Source organism: Xenopus laevis, chromosome 2L (genome assembly GCF_017654675.1).
Source record: "Xenopus laevis strain J_2021 chromosome 2L, Xenopus_laevis_v10.1, whole genome shotgun sequence".
Taxonomy (NCBI): Eukaryota; Metazoa; Chordata; class Amphibia; order Anura; family Pipidae; genus Xenopus; species Xenopus laevis.
This window is the reverse complement of record NC_054373.1, coordinates 49,803,079-49,819,715: the sequence shown is the minus strand read 5'-3', so window position 1 is coordinate 49,819,715 and position 16,637 is coordinate 49,803,079. Positions and strand designations below refer to the sequence as shown.

Below are 16,637 nucleotides of genomic sequence, written 5' to 3'. Positions count from 1 at the left end.
GTTAATCTGTCAATGATAAAAGAACACACCTGTTTACACCAAAACCCACCCACTTTCTGATAAGGCTCACAGTCTGTACCCCCAAGCACAAACTGGGGTATATTGTAGGTATAGATGTAGAAATGGCTATTCCAAGTGATTTATATATTTTAAGAACTACTGCTGAAGTTTCATTTGGTTAAAATTGGTGAAGGTAACGTAAACTGTCAGAATGTCCCAATAAAGTACAACATATTTCCATTTTATTGAAATTGAGTTAATAAAACAGAATAATGGGATATCCTAAGAAATCATATGGAATATTGTGAGCCAGTGGCCTATCTACTATATTCAGGGTCGGACTGGGCTGCCGACTTTCCGAGGCTCCAGGAGAAAACCCAGTGAGCCCCAACCCTCATGGGCTTCCCACACTCAGGACTGCTGCCTTCCCAGGCTCTGTGGGGCCCAACCTGATAATTTTAGAGTGAGCCAAAGTACGACTTTTTTGGGGCAGGCCCAGCAGGAGGTACACAGTGGGGCAGGTTACAGTTGGGGAAGGAGTTTGCGACGGTGGGGGGGTTCATGACTGGGGGTGGCTGCCGTGGGCCCTTGTCTTGTAGTCCTCCTTTCAAGGCCACTATATTTTTTGTGGGGGGAGGTCCCAGTCATGTGTAGTTACACCACTATTGTGAGCAATTGTGTCTCTATAGAATAGATTTCAAGCAACAATTGCAAAGCGATGTACAGAGCAGACATTTCCAAAATATCATCTTCAGAGAATTATATAATAACAAGGGAAATGTAACCTACTGTATTTAAAGCGAATCACCAATCTAGAGTTAAAGAGAATGTCAGCCTGAAAATCTGCATTAAATATTTTATATTTTACTAAATCTTGGCAAAAATAACACATTTATCAATCATTTGTAGTGAGAGCTGCAAGTTGCTATCAAATGCCCATTGAGTATTTCAGCCCCGTTTTATGCGTTGTCGTTGGGCCGTGTAAAAGAACCACAGCAGAGGTAGATAAACAGAGATCTATGGTTGTCATGTTGGCTTGTGTTATCTTTGCATGCCTTATATATATATGTATATACTACTAAATGTACTGGTACCTCAAAGAACTATATTTTTCTAATATATCCCATCTTTTCAGCAAACAGTTAAAAAATGCTACAACATTCAGGGGCATTTTCATGTACAAATATGCAGCCATGTTTGAACCTGTCTCCAGCATGCCGACCAGCACAATAATACAGGAAACAGCAAAGAGCTTGGCACAGGCCACAGGAAGATTTTCAAGTAGGATCCAGCCAGGCATAAAAGCAACAGGTTTATAACCACTTTATCAGAATTCAAGATCCATTTCTATACAGGAAATCCAAATTTAGGGTGAGACACTGAGCGCACGCTCATCTTTTCATGACATCTATTCCAGAAATTGGCACAGGGAGAATAAATATGTGGCGCTGAATAAAAAGATTGTGCAAATCAAGGTAACAAGGCTTTCTACCCTCCATGAACATTGAAAAAAAAATATAGAGAGACATTTTGACGAAATGGATTAGATTGACAGATATGAACTCTGCTTCACGAGACAAGTTTCACTGGACACAGGGAGTGCGCTAAAATGGCAGTTCCTTCGTCAAATCATTGGGAACTGGTTGGTTCTTTAAGATATCCATTCAAGGATCGTGGCAGTAACTATCTGTGGAACTTGTGAATATACCTTTACAGGTGTAGAAATGAAGACTGAGGATTCGCCTCAAGTAAATGCCGGCTCACTGAAAGACAAAATGAACAAGAAAACGTTATTCTCACACCGATATTTATGCTTATGAAAGCTCTAAAGAGAACTGACTCTGACTATACAGTGTCCATTGTATATACAAATATAAAAGTCACAATAGTGTTTAGTAGTGATGGGCAAATTTATTCGACGGGTGCGAATTCGCTGCAAATTTCCGTGTTTTGCCGCCAGTGAATAGATTCACGAAATTGATGAAAATTTTCTGAATTTTTTTGACACTGGCAAAAATTCAGACACTGGCGACAATTCTGACGCCGACGACATTTAAAGGGACCCATTTGCATCAGAATTGAATAACCCAGTTTATGCTTAATCATTTCCAACAACCCCAAAGCTTAGCTTCTCAACATCTGCCCAGTATGTACAATGTCACTGACACTCAAAAAAGAGACGTGTAGAAACGTATCCGCACACACTGAAGATAATGCAGTCGGGGAATGTACCCCTTTCAGCAACGTAACTAGAGGGGGGCGGGCCCTGGCGCAGGACGCGCAGAAGGGTCCCCCCCGCCCCCCTCCGTATGCCCCGAACTGGATGGAAGTGGCGCGCGAACTGCCGGGGGCAGTGGCGTAACTAGATATTACTGGGCCCCACAGCAAATTATTTTTCAGGCCCCCAAAATGTTTAGCGGTTGACTTGTTTCTCCAATATTTATTGAAATTGTATATGAATTAGGGCCTCGTGGGGCCCCTATACCTCCTGGGCCCCCCTGCAGCCGTAGGGTCTGCTTCCTCTATAGTTACGCCCCTGGCCGGGGGGCCCTGGCCCAATCACAACCCCTGCTCCCCAGTAGTTACGCCACTGACCCCTTTTATTATGCCACCAAACAAATCAATGTTTCAAGGGGAAAACCCTCCCTTCATCAGGCTGATGAAATTAGGCTTTTCCCCCCCGAAACGTTGATTTGTTTGGTGGCATAATAAAAGGGGTCCATTCCCTGACTGCATAATCTTGAATGTGTGCGGATCTGTTTCTACACATGTATGTTGCTAAAGGACCCGCTGGGCCAATTGAAGAACGCACCGCCATTGCAGTATTGGTGAACTACAGGTGTGTGGTAGGAAAATTACATTGCACTCAAAAAAGATGGCCTGACAAGATCCAAGATGGTGAGTTCCCCATAAACAACTTTGAAAGCCTGGAGCATTCTTCTGGTACAGTAAGCTCAGTGCATATAATACAGCATTTCTAGCCATATTCATTTTTTGTTTTCGTTCAGATTACAGAAACTCCATGAGGGTTGGGGGGGAGGAGTTACTTTAAAATGCCATAGATTGCCATTGGTGGACATTATCTACTGTATATAAAGCAGAAAACTAAGATAATTTGAAACAATTCTTTAAACAAAAATGGTTTTGGTCTGGATTCTTACTGGTGAGAACAGAGAACTCTAGAGAACTAGGGAGGCACTGCGAGAAAGCTTTATTGTTGGGTTTAAATACCTTCAATAATTTTAAATTTTTGGGTGTTCCCCATGCTTCTTTAAAAGTGATTTAACTGATTTTAAACTATACTGGGTATACTCTAAACAACTTCAAAAATGATGCTTAAAAAATGGCATAATGGGCAATCTTGGCCAGATGCAAACACTTTGGAATGATTATTGGCTTATTTGTAATATAATGATCCATTCCAATTCTCAATTTAGTAGCTGCATAGCACTCAATGAACTTTAAAATTGTGACCCTGCAACACTAAGGGACATAATACACAACATTAATAATTAATAGTCTGTAACTTGTATCTATAATTATAACAATATTCTCAAGGCACAGCTTATGGCTCCCATTCCTTATCTCATTATCTGCATTTGTACATATGGCTGGGTGCTGCTATGTCCATTGCTCCAGTTCAAGCAATCTTTATATACAGCAACAGAAAAGCACAACATCTTATATGCAATATTCACAGTAGCACTGTAATGTGCAAACCATTAAGCTATGGTAAGTGAAAATACATGGATAGTAATAAATAGTTATAAATAGGGATAACAAATGGCAATTCATATTTCAACAACCTGCTAGCTTTTCCTCACACCATATTGGCGACTGATCTAATCTGGCTCCTACTAACGTTCCAAAGAATGTTACTTACTGTACTTGAGCCAGAACTTGACTGGCTGAGTTTATCAAAACGGAATTTGAGGTTCGATCTTGGGGAATTCCTGCTCTTTATATCTGGGAAGGAAAAAAAAATAGCACTGATCTGTTGATTTCCAATCATGGAAAGTAGGGATGCACCAAATCCACTATTTTGGATTCGGCCGAACCCCCGAATCCTTCACAAAAAGATTCTGAATCCTAATTTGCATATGCAAATTAGGGGTGGGAAGGGGAAAACATTCTTTACTTCCTTGTTTTGTGACAAAAAGTCACGTGATTTTCCCTCGCCGCCCTAATTTTCTTACGCAAATTAGGATTCGGATTCGGCAGAATCCGAATCCTTCTGAAAAAGGTCGATTCCTGGCTGAATCCCGAACTGAATCCTGGATTTAGTGCATCCCTAATGGAAAGCCATTTAGCAGAGAGGCCACGATATGCCAGACAATAATTTTGGGAGGCACCATGGGACCGCAACAGTAGAAAGTGTTTTTTTCTCCCACTTTTTCTGACTTTTTCTTTGGGTCCCAAACGCCAACCCAATCTTTCTGCCTTCAAAAGATCTCTTAAAACACATTTCTTTATAGAAGTTTACCCTCATCTAGCTTAGCATAGCCTCAGTGTGCACTATATAATGCATTAATGCAATTCTCTCACCTTGCTTACTTCTGATCTTGCTCATCCCTACACCTTGTGTCATAACCCTTCCCCTTTTAGAGTGTAAGCTCTTTTGGACTGGGCCCTCCTTAACTCTTGTATTGGTTATGGTATTTCTATGTGTTTTCATGTATGTTTAACACTCTTTCTTTTCTGTTGCTTTGTAATACAACCCCTACTTATGGCACTTCCCATTGCAGTTAAAGAAAAAGCAAAGAAATCCTTTTACATTTTATTAACCAATTTAAACTAATTAAACAATGGGTCGATATGCTAGTATATATCAATGACGCAGTAATACCTGTTGGGCTCCTGCTCATGATTACAGGGGTAGTGGCAGCTTGGTTTTCGTTGCTGGGTGAGGGGCTGTAGGCAAAAACTTCCTGTTTGAAGGGTGATGCGGTCAGTGGTTGGCTGCCCTAAAGAAAATATAAAAGCAAATTTAAACCAAAGCTGAGTTTAAGTCAGATTTTGGCCAAACCAGTACATTAAAATAGGCAGCAGTCTTCTAAATATCACATATGAAACTGTGCCTCTTCTTAGGAAAAAAAATCCAAGGCTACAGCAGGAGCAGTGGGCAAGATGAAGGTGGGACATGTGTGTAGAAGTACTCTTTAATGATACCATTTAAAATTAGTTTTTTGCATAATGAAAGAAAATGTAATTCCCAGCATTTTGAACATTTTCAATGCTTTCTGATTTTTCTTATATAATGGCTGCTAATATTAGTTCTAGTTCTTAAAACAATGTGGGTGAAGCAAGTTGATAAACAGACCTAAAGGAGCACTGAATTCTGTTACATTATTGTAAGAGTCACAGCCAGCAGTGAGTATAGACAACAGAAAAAATACTCAAACAGCTACGCTATCTGGGATCACTATAGTCTTTTCAGTCTGCAGATAATTATTATTGCTATTCTAATTCATTTTTCAAGCACTAAACTGCTTTAAAACAGAAACAATAGCACTCAGCTGGACACTAGCATGAGCAAGCAAGACCTCATAGCCCGTCTTCTAGTAAAAGGTAGCAAAATTGTGGGAATTAACACATTCACATGCATGTATAAGAATTCAACATACCATGCTCTCATATTCTTCCATGGCTTCACTCTCCCCCGCTGTACTGCTAAAGCTGCTTGTACTGGATGAAGAACGGGAGATATTGGACTTTCCATTTTCTTTCAGTTTGCTGAAGGGCCTGGAATGCATAATATGTCACATAAAATAAATAAAAGACATAGCTTGTACAGAAGAACCACCAAGCCTCAGAATCATGCATTTTATTTGTATTAGAGAAAATGTCATTGTATTGAGTAAGATAACAATAGCCAGTGGACATGTAAGTGGAGTGTGGAAACAATAGGGCTCATTCATAAACACTGGGCAAATTTGCATCATGGAAACCAATCAAATGTTTACTTTCATTATTCAACCAGCAGTTGGCTGAGAAAAGCCAGCCACTGATTTGTTGCTATAGGTTATTGCACAGATACAAATTTGCCCACAGTTTATAAATGAGTCCTATTGTGTTTTGTTAGTAGGCACATCCATAACTCCCTTCCTGATTGCCCAGGTCTCATATTATTGACATTTGTTTTATAGAAACATAGCAGAAATTATTGAAGGAGAGTTTATATACGACACTTCATTTTGGAATTTCTATTAACACAATTATGTGGGTAGCACCTGGGCCGATTCTATCTATATTGATATAGTAACATTTTATATTTTTGATAGCTGAAAAGTTTCCTGGGTATTTTCTTGCAGGAAACAAAATTCTCCTTGTTTTATGTTATTTTTATTAATTAAAAAGACACTCCAATCATTAATGTAAATGAGAATTATTTCCTATAAACTATTCAAGTCATTGAATAAAAAAGAAATTTTTCTCTAATGTGAACAATGTTTTTTTTTTCTAATATAAGCTGAAATTAAGTTACATTGATTTTTTTTTACTGATGCACCTGTAGCAAAGGCTACTGACAGCAGATAAAATTGGTCAGTTGCAAATATCAATCTGTTTCATGACCTAATTTCAAGCTGTTTGAGTTTGGCACATGGTCTATTTTTATTCTTAATATGAAAAGTAGGATGCGCCAAATTGCTTCACCACTTAGCATATTAACAAAGTATAGACTCGAAATGTAGCAAATGTTCATTTATATAAGGAAACATAAACCATAGAGTGAATGCTGAATAAAACTAAAATCTTATTGGTATCCAAAGCATAATGAAATGCCCTACATGTATCCTTACAGCCTAGTGGTGCTGCAAATGTGTGGAGCCTTTAGTGCAGGGATGCCATACTTGATGGAACCTTTAGTCCAGGCATGTCTTTCTTGGTCGAACCTTTAGTGCAGGGATGTGTTACTTGATGGAACCTTTAGTGCAGGGATGTCATATTTGATGGAACCTTTAGTGCAGGGATACCATATTTGATGGAACCTGTAGTGCAGGGATACCATACTTGAGGGAACCTTTAGTGCAGGGATGTCATATTTGATGGAACCTTTAGTGCAGGGATGTCATACTTTAGTGCAGGGATATCATACTTGAGAGAACCTTTAGTGCAGGGATGTCATACTTGAGGGAAATTTTAGTGCAGGGTTGTCATACATGATGGAGCATTTAGTGCAGGGATACCATACTTGAGGGAACATTTTGTGCAGGGATGTCGTTCTTCATGAAAAGAGCAGAGATGCCATACTTGATGGAACATATAGTGCAGGGATGCCCTTATTGATGGAATCTTTAGTGCAAGGATGCCATACTTGATGGAAACTTTAGTGCAGAAATGTCATACTTGATGGAACCTTTAGCACTGGGATGTCCTACTTTATGGAACCTTAAGTGCAGGGACACCATACCTCATGAAACCTTTAGTGCAGGAATGTCTTTTTGGTGGAACCTTTAGTACAGGTATACCATACTTGATGTCCTCCAATATTTGTGGTGCCAACTCACAGCCTGAATGCCAGAAGTTACTGTTTACATCAGCAAGAGACCATGGAGTTTTGAATCCTTGCACTTGTACACCACACTGTATAACATTATATTTGACTTCTTGAATTCAAGAAATTGAAGGATTGAAGAACTAAATTACCTTTCTTTGTTGGGGCCTATCTCTGGGGAGCTGGGGTTAGACGAGGTTTCTGATTTTACATCCTGGGTGGTAGATGGAGCATCAGTGGTTTTCTGTGGGGTAGTGACACTGTCGCTGTAGGAGGGTAAAAGAAAACTATTGATTAGCAATCAACTAATAGGACTAATAACAAAGTGTTTTCTATTACATTCAGCAGCATCCAGTCAAGATGTATGTAGTAAAGTAAAAAATCAGCTCTTTTGCTTTGTAAATCTCTGGGGTAACTATTAGCTTATATCTTGCTTAAATTGTTTATGGCTAGTTTCACAGTGGTAAACAATTTGGCAATAAAGTTCTATCAAAAAAGATTCCTGTTTGCAAATGCATCCTAAATTATCTTCTCACTAACACTCGTGTGTCATCCAACTTGGATCCTCCTGTCACTCTCAGTCTATCTCAAATCTTAGGGACTCTCATCCATAACACACTTCCCATTCAGTAGCCAATCACTTATTCACACATTGCCCAGAGCCTGACTTTGCTTGATTAGCCATAACCCTCTTTAACAACGTAACAACAAGCTCCCTTGGGGAGGGATAACACTACTGAACAACTAGAAGACAAAGTGACATTAACCTTTGAGTAAATGTTTACTTCTGTTAATTTTTGTCTAAACAGACATGATTATAGTTAAGTATGGGCTCAAAGACTATGCCCACAAACAGTTAAGTATATCCTCTCAATTAATGGAAAGAGAATGTAACAAAAAGCTTATTTTACATTTACATTCCTGTTATATTATTATTATAGACTCCCTTTCCCAGTTTACGACAATATCCGAATTATGAATCCTCCATAACTGGTAAACCTTTATCCAATGTATCTTTTTAACTATTTGTTTCCACAATGGAACTATTCGTCGCAGCATGAAAAATAATACCGCCTTCCTCCCCATAGATCAAAATATTCAGGGTGCCCCAGTTTAATATATGATAAATCAGTCCTTATCTTAAAACTAAAACTGTAATAGTGTTAAAGGGCATGTAAAGTCTAAAATAGAATAAGGCTAGAAATGCTGTTTTTTGTATACTAAATATAAACATGAACTTACTGCACCACAAGCCTAATCAAACAAATAATTTATACTTTCAAAGTTGGCTACAGCGGGTCACCATCTTGTAACTTTGTTAAACATCTTTGCAAGACTAAGACTGTGCACATGCTCATTGTGGTCTGGGCTGCTTGGGGATCATCATAAACAAAGCTGCTTGAGTTCTGCATAGCTGGGAAGTAAGGCGGGGGCTCCCCCTGCTGTTCATAAGTATGATTGTTTCCCTGCTCAGCAGTTAGGGACCATCTGACAATTCCTATCCACAGCAGTAAATGAAGGGAGAATTTCACTGCATACAGTCAGGTTTTTTATAAAAACGGTACACATTTTTTAATTAAAGTATACTGGAGATAGGTTTCTTTTTCATTAAAGAAAGTAAAAATGGGATTTTATTTTTTTGCCTTTACATGCCCTTTAAGTAATAGACTAACATAATATAATGCAAATTCCCTTTTATATAGGCTGACTTTCCCCCTTATCTTTCATTAAATAGCAAAGCATTGTCGTTGACCTTCTGAAGATAAGTAAAAAAAAAGGGGCTTAAAAAAGCACAAATAATATGGCACCATTCCTGAAAAAACAATCCTTATACTGTAACACTTTGGTTTACCTTCGAGCCCGACTTTCTGTTGTTTCTGTTCCTGTGTGCAGACGAGGGAATAGACCGGATCTCCTTTTTATTGGGCTCTTAGACTGTGTCTTTGTGACAACAGCAGGAGGCTATAAAGTGAAATTATAGTTTTTAGAAAAAAAGAATGCAAATAAATGGAATGATAACATATATAAACATGATATTCGGTAACAATCAGCAATTAGATTTGAACAGTCACCTACAAGTTAGAAAACAAAAACAAAATCTGGTTGCTATGGACAACATGACCGGTGATATTTGTCTCCAATGATAATAAATACACCCATCAATGTAAGTGTAAGCAACTGATACAGGGCTCATTTACATTCAGAAACATACTTGAAACAAACCACCATTACCTGTATATATCATTAAGTATTTTGTTGTGTGTAGCTAAATGACACATAATACACGCTGTTTATGAGCAGATATTGCCTTTATTTATTCATAAGTATAAGCAATTTATCAGATATTTTTCTGAAAATCACATTTAGCTTCAGCTAACAGTCTCATTACTGATGTGCAGCATTAAATATGGAACTGAATTATTATTTGCTCCATCTGTGGTTTTTCACTCAATAGCTATCATAGTGTCTGCTCAAATGCAATGATATAATATTCAGTGCTCCAGAGGCCACACCATCATTCTGCTGTCTAAATGTCCAAGGCATTGAGAAATACTCTTTTTATTTTGCTAAATATAATTATTTAGACATTTTCTCCAATCACCAGATGAAAACAAAGCAGATTACTGCAGTTTTGCTTACCGAGAAGGTGGTTTTGGTGATTTCGGCACTTGTATGAACGATTCCTCCACTGAGGCTTCCGGAGATCCCGGCAGACTGGTGTTTCTTCTGACTTCCCACCATAGTTTCCATGGAATGGCTGCGAACTCGTATTGCTCTCTAAAAAAAAAAAATTGATATCAATAGATTACCAAGAAGAACTGTACTTTTTTTACTCCTTTTAATTTTCATAAAGAAGTTAGGGTTTATAGAGGCAATGATATTTGTAGAACTGGCCACCCCACAGGGAAATTCATAACCGCCTATCTCCAGAACATTCAGCATTCATGACCTGCCTGGTTGGTTTAATAAGAAAGTCAGATACAGGCTGAATTTTCAAACCGGAGTAACAAAACAAAACATTAAAAGATGTCTGACATGTCTTCCCCATTACACTGACTGACCCACCTCACTGTCACCTCCCAAGCCACAAAATTTTTACTTTGCCTGCCGTACAACATATGCACTATCTTTCCTGGCCTTTGAAAAAAGATGGGATTAAATCTACAGTTGTTTTTTACTTAAAAAAAAACACAAAATACCCACTCACAAACAAATGAAGACAAAAGTTAACATATCCAGTCATATGAAAAATTTGGGAACCCCTCTCAGCCTGCATAATAATTTGCTCAACTTTTAACAAAAAAGATAACAGATTTCCCAGAAACATCTGAGTACTGGGGTGTTTTCTGAAAAATAGATTTTTAGTGAAGCAGTATTCAGTTGTATGAAATTAAATCAAATGTGAAAAACTGGCTGTGCAAACATTTGGGGGGTACCCTTATAATTCTGCTAATTTAAATGCAGTAACTGCTCAATACTGATTACTGGCAACACCAAATTGGTTGGATTGGCTCGTTAAGCCTTGAACTTTATAGGCAGGTGTGTCCAATCATGAGAAAAGGTATTTAAGGCATCCAATTGCAAGTTGTGCTTTTGTTTGACTCTCCTCTGAAGAGTGACAACATGGGACCCTCAAAGCAACTCTCAAAATATCTGAAAACAAAGATTGTTCAGTATCATGGTTTAGGAAAAGGCTACAAAAAACTCATAGGTTTAAACTGTCAGTTTCAGCTGTAAGGAATGTAATCAGGAAATGGAAGGCCACAGGCACAGTTGCTGTAAAACCCGGGTCTGGCAGGCCAAGAAAAATACAGAAGCAGCATATGTGGAGGATTGTGAGAATGGTTACAGACAACCAAAAGATCACCTCCAAAGACCTACAAGAACATCTTGCTGCAGATGGTGTATCTGTACATCAATCTACAATTCAGCGCAATTGAGAAAGAAGCCCTTTCTGCACTCACGCCACAAACAGAGTCGCTTGTTGTATGCAAAGGCTCATTTAGACAAGCCACAGTCATTTTGGAACAAAGTGCTTTGGACTAATGAGACAAAAATTTAGTTATTTGGTCATAACAAAAATCGGTTTGCATGGCGGAAGAAGAAAACCGAATTCACCTGCTACCTACTGTCAAATTTTGTGGAGGTTCCATCATGCTGTGGGGCTGTGTGGCTAGTTCAGGGACTGGGGCCCTTGTTAAAGTCGAGGGTCGGATGAATTCAAACCAATATCAACAAATTCTTCAGGATAATGTTCAAGCATCAGTCACAAAGTTGAAGTTACACAGGGGTTGGATATTCCAATAAGACAAACACACTTTGAAATCTACAAAGGCATTTATGCAGAGGGAGAAGTACAATATTCTGGAATGGCCGTCACAGTCTCCCGACTTGAATATCATCGAAAATCTATGGGATGATTTGAAGCAAGCTGTCCATGCTCAGCAGACATTACATTAAATTGAACTAGAGAGATTTTGTATGGACGAATGGTCAAAAATACCGCCATCCAGAATCCAGACACTCATAAAAGTCTATACGAGGCTGTTACATTTGCAAAAGGAGGCTCAACTAAGTAGTGATGTAATATTTCTGTTGTGGTGCCCAAATGTATGCACCTGTCTAATTATGTTATGATGCATATTGCATATTTTCTGTTAATCCAATAAACTTTATGTCACTGCTGAAATATTACTGTTTCCATAAGGCATGTTGTATATTAAAAGGAAGTTGCTACTTTGAAAGCTCAGCCAATGATAAACAAAACTCCAAAGAATTTAGAGGGGTTCCCAAACTTTTTCATATGACTGTTAATGTTAAATGAGCCTTTCTGGTAAAGGAACATTTTCCTGGGAGATACATTTTATGTACAGGTATGGGATCCATTAGCCAGAAACCTGTTATCCAGAAAGCAGCATTTTAATAAAATATTTTTGATTTTTAAAAATGATTTCCTTTTTCTCTTTAATAATAAAACAGTGTCTCGCACTTCATCCTAACTACGATATAATTAATCCTTATTGGAAGCAAAACAATCCTAAATGGTTTATTTCATGTTTAAATGATTTTTTTTAGCAGACTTAAGGTGTGGAGATCCAAATTACAGAAAGACACCTTATCCTGACTAAACCCCAAGTCCTGAGCATTCTGGATAACAGGCCCCTTGTAAGGGGGGCCCTGGAACCAATGTTTTTTTTTTTTTTTTTTTTAAATTTTGGGGGCCCCAATTTTTTTAACTTGTAAGGGGGCCCTGGTACAAATGTTTTTTTTTTAAAGAAATATTCTTTGGGGCACCAATGCTTTTTTAAAAAAACATGTTTTTTTTTTTAACTTATAAGGGGGCCCTGACCATCAATAGCTTTTTATAACTTGTGTGTGTGTGTGTGTGTGGGGGGTTACTTATTTAGAGCTGATTTCTGTGCGGTCTTTTAACTGTGATGTGGGGTGGGCGCCAGGGTGGGCGGGGCCAGGGGGCACCAAAAATGTTGTTGTACGGGGCCCCGTGATTTCTAATGGTGGCCCTGGGTAGAACTCCTGCCATACAGCAAGAGAAAACTGCAGCTGATTTGCCAGAAATGACAATCACTAGGAAATACTAGGAGATTTAATGTTCCTGCGTGACTTTATCAGTACATTAAGAAAATACATTTTACCCAAACAACACTTATTTATTTATTTATATTTATGTAATAATATGAATTGTTTTCCCATATAAAAACTTTTTTTCTAGCTGTGAAATACTGTGTATTTTCCTTTATGAACAGGATGATTTTTTTGTTTTTCATATTTATAATAAAGCATTTGGCATCTGATAATATGAAAATATAGTTCAATGACTTGTGTTCCCTAATGAATGCGGACTTTGGGGTCATTGCCTTTTTACAACCCAATTTTTGTTAATGAAAGTTGCCCTAAAAGTAAAAAAGTGATTCTAAGCAATTAGGCAGAAAAACATTTAGTTCTCTATTACCAGTCAAACACCCCAGCAGATGGCTATGCCAACCACGATGTGCCAAAATAACACCATTTACCCAGTGCTTAAATGCTAGCAAACTAACATAAACTAAAATACTGCTAATATAAGATGGATGCTCTTTAATTAACCAATGTACAGCTGTTTCTACCCACATGTCAGTCCTGGCACTATTCCCAGTATCTGAGCAAACCATCTGGTTTGGAATAGGAAAGGACTAGATATAAGTATGTACTGTAGTTCCAATGTATTTATATATGTGTGTGGCACACTTATTCTTAGACACAACAAGTTCACCACAAGCACTTTTGACAAATTAAAAGATCATTCAACTTTGCATAAGTGAAGCAAAAATATTGTGAATCTAAGAATGTGGTTAAAGAAAGTCTTACACCAGAATGTTGGCTGAACTTCTCTTGAAGTAGTACATCTAAAGATTTAGCAGAGAACACAAAATACGAGGGCTCATTTACGGTAAAGAAAGCACAAGTGCAAAGAATTATATTGTGTGTGCTTAAAGGAGAATTAAAGCTTGAAGTTTTCTAGGCTAGAATTTTTTTTTACATTATGTTTTGGGGGTTTGCACCAGCCAACAGCAATGACAGCTCATTAGCAGTGAAGATTTGTGCCCCAAAAAGTACTAGTAGCTCCCTTTTCTTCTCTTCTGCTGATTCACTGCACATGCTCTGTGCTGCTGTCAGTTACCTGAGCTTAGGGACCGACTCACAATATACTGTACAGTATATATAGAATAAAAACAATTATGATCCAAAGATCATAAACCAGGGCAATTTACTTTAGAATTAATGAGCCCTGTATCAGCTTCTGTGTAAACTTCATGTTCTGCTTAAATATTTGCGCTAAGCTCAGATTCTCAACAGCTGCCAAGACTACACTAAGCTTGTGAGTGTCACTGATAACCTAAAGATGGCTTAACAGAATCAAAGATGGCAATCTCCTGTGCACAACTTTCAAGACTTGGGTTTTTATTGTTGTAGAGCTGCTGAACATCTAGACTGGTGCAATTAGTTTGGCAATTTATATAAAATAAGCTGACTTGTACCTAGTTATCATACTTTTGAGCAGCATAGCTTTAGAATACAGTATTTCCTGTGAATTATATGTGTGACAGATACAAGAAGAGCTTATTATGACCTCAGTGCCCAAGAGTGAATATAAAATAGATGATGTAGGTAGTAGTATATCTGCTGATTATTCTTTAATTATGCATCCACTTTTATGAACAGGGTTGGACTTGCCCACGGGGATACCAGGAGAAATCTTGGATGGCAACAGTCCTGATGAACCTTTCCGTCCAGGCCCTAGTCCTGATTGGTCCAATACTTTAGTTTTACTTAAGAGCAGCATGCTCCATCAGGGACCAAGACACTGCTTTTCATAATTAAACCAACGGCAAGCTTGGGAAGAGGAAGTGGGGTTAATGAGGGTTGAAGTGAGATTGTTGTAGTCAGGGGGTTGAAGCTAAGAAATGAAAGTGTGAAGCTGGAGTAAATGGCTCATGGGATAAAAAGAGAATGGCTTATGATAAGAGGGAGAATAGAGGGGAGAATAGCACTAAGGTAATGAGAAAGATGGCAGAAGGCAAAGAATTGCAAATGTTGGTTGGGGAGAGAATGGCACATGCCTGGGAAACATAATAAATAGAAACTGGCAGATGGAAAGAGGGGGAGAGTAGGATAGAATGGAAAGCTAAAGGCAGAGATAGAAATAATAATGATAAACAAATTGATAAATACTGTATCATGGGAGGAGTAGAAGTATATGAGTATTAAGAAAGACAAAAAAAGGCAGAGGTTAAAAAAAAATATTGGTAAAACCAGGCTGGCAGGAGGTACAAGAAAACCCAGTTATAGCAGTAGTTGCCAGTGGCTTGGTGGGAGGCAATGTCAACTTGGTTGGTGGGCCCTTGAGGTCAGGTTCTCTGGTGGGCATTATTTACCCCAGTCCAATACTAGCTATTAACGCATAATATCACCTTACATACCCTGATTTCTGTTAAACTAAATTTAGACACTATCACAAACAGTATGTTATTCATCTCAACTGCCAAAGGTTCCTACTTGCCTTTACTCCATAACACAGTTATCTGTAACATTTAAAGTTTAACTATCAAAGGCAACTATCATAACTCTGTGTGTTGGCAAAGCAGATCGATACCTCCAGGCACCCTTCGACCAACTCAAATATCTGAGAGATGCAGAAAGTGTAGTTTAGACACTATCACAAACAGTATGTTATTCATCTCAACTTCCAAAGGTTCCTACTTGCCTTTACTCCATAACACAGTTATCTGTAACATTTAAATTTTAACTATCATAGGCAACTATCATAACTCAGAAAGTGTAGTTCAGCATTATCTGAGGTTGCCTGGGCCTCAGCTAAATGGACAAAGTTGGTTATATATATATCTATATATATCTATATCTATATCTATATCTATATCTATATCTATATCTATATCTATATCTATATCTATATCTATATCTATATCTATATCTATATATATATATATATATATATATATATATATATAAATATATAAAACAATTGCTGTTTCTGGTTTATAAATATAAAACATTGCATACAAAACCAGAAAAAAAGTAGCATACTGAAAATATATTTATGTACATTTTTAACCATGTCTAACTGAAGTCAATCATTAAGGATTTACCTTTTTTCCATCTGTAATTGCCATAGATAACAGTGCCATTCAAGGCTAGAGAGGAAAGTACTTGTAACCTTGAGTGAGTCATCTTATCTTTCAGCATCTCAGCAAATAACATATCAGGTGTGCAAGGTCTGCGCGCTAGAGTCTATAAATTGTACTGCCTGCAGCTAGTAATGATTGTCTTATACTAAACTATGCTCAACTCTTCATGGAACATACATTCCCTTAGTGATGCACCTCATTATTGCGAGGAAATTGCTCATCCATTTCACTGTAATAATCCCTTAACAATTTGTCGCTTGCCCTTTTTGCTCAGCAACATTTAGGAATCCTAACTTTCCCATTCAAGGTGTTATTTTAAAACAATATATAATTTCCTGCAGTTTTATAAAAAAGTAAGGAGTCTGCAAGAAAAGTATTTATTTTTTAACTATCATTGGTAGTTTTATTTTATAAACCCAATTTGCCCGCCATTTGCA

General features: G+C 37.9%; 1 protein-coding gene across 6 annotated transcripts in view; it reads right to left on the bottom strand.

Moving 5' to 3' along the window:
* Positions 1-1,156: 1,156 nt before the first annotated feature.
* Positions 1,157-16,637, bottom strand: part of rap1gap2.L (RAP1 GTPase activating protein 2 L homeolog) — a 443,489-nt gene continuing 428,008 nt past the window's right edge. For 5 of the 6 annotated variants that reach the window (XM_041581866.1, XM_018246321.2, XM_018246320.2 and 2 more), the window contains 7 exons: positions 10,136-10,273; positions 9,348-9,457; positions 7,648-7,761; positions 5,625-5,742; positions 4,847-4,964; positions 3,884-3,966; positions 1,157-1,763 (listed from right to left, as the gene is read on the bottom strand). In XM_041581866.1, the coding sequence (XP_041437800.1) occupies positions 1,761-1,763; positions 3,884-3,966; positions 4,847-4,964; positions 5,625-5,742; positions 7,648-7,761; positions 9,348-9,457; positions 10,136-10,273 (684 nt within the window). In that variant the 3' untranslated portion in view covers positions 1,157-1,760. The remainder of the gene's footprint in view (positions 1,764-3,883; positions 3,967-4,846; positions 4,965-5,624; positions 5,743-7,647; positions 7,762-9,347; positions 9,458-10,135; positions 10,274-16,637) is intronic. The other variant, XM_041581865.1, reaches the window with a different exon arrangement.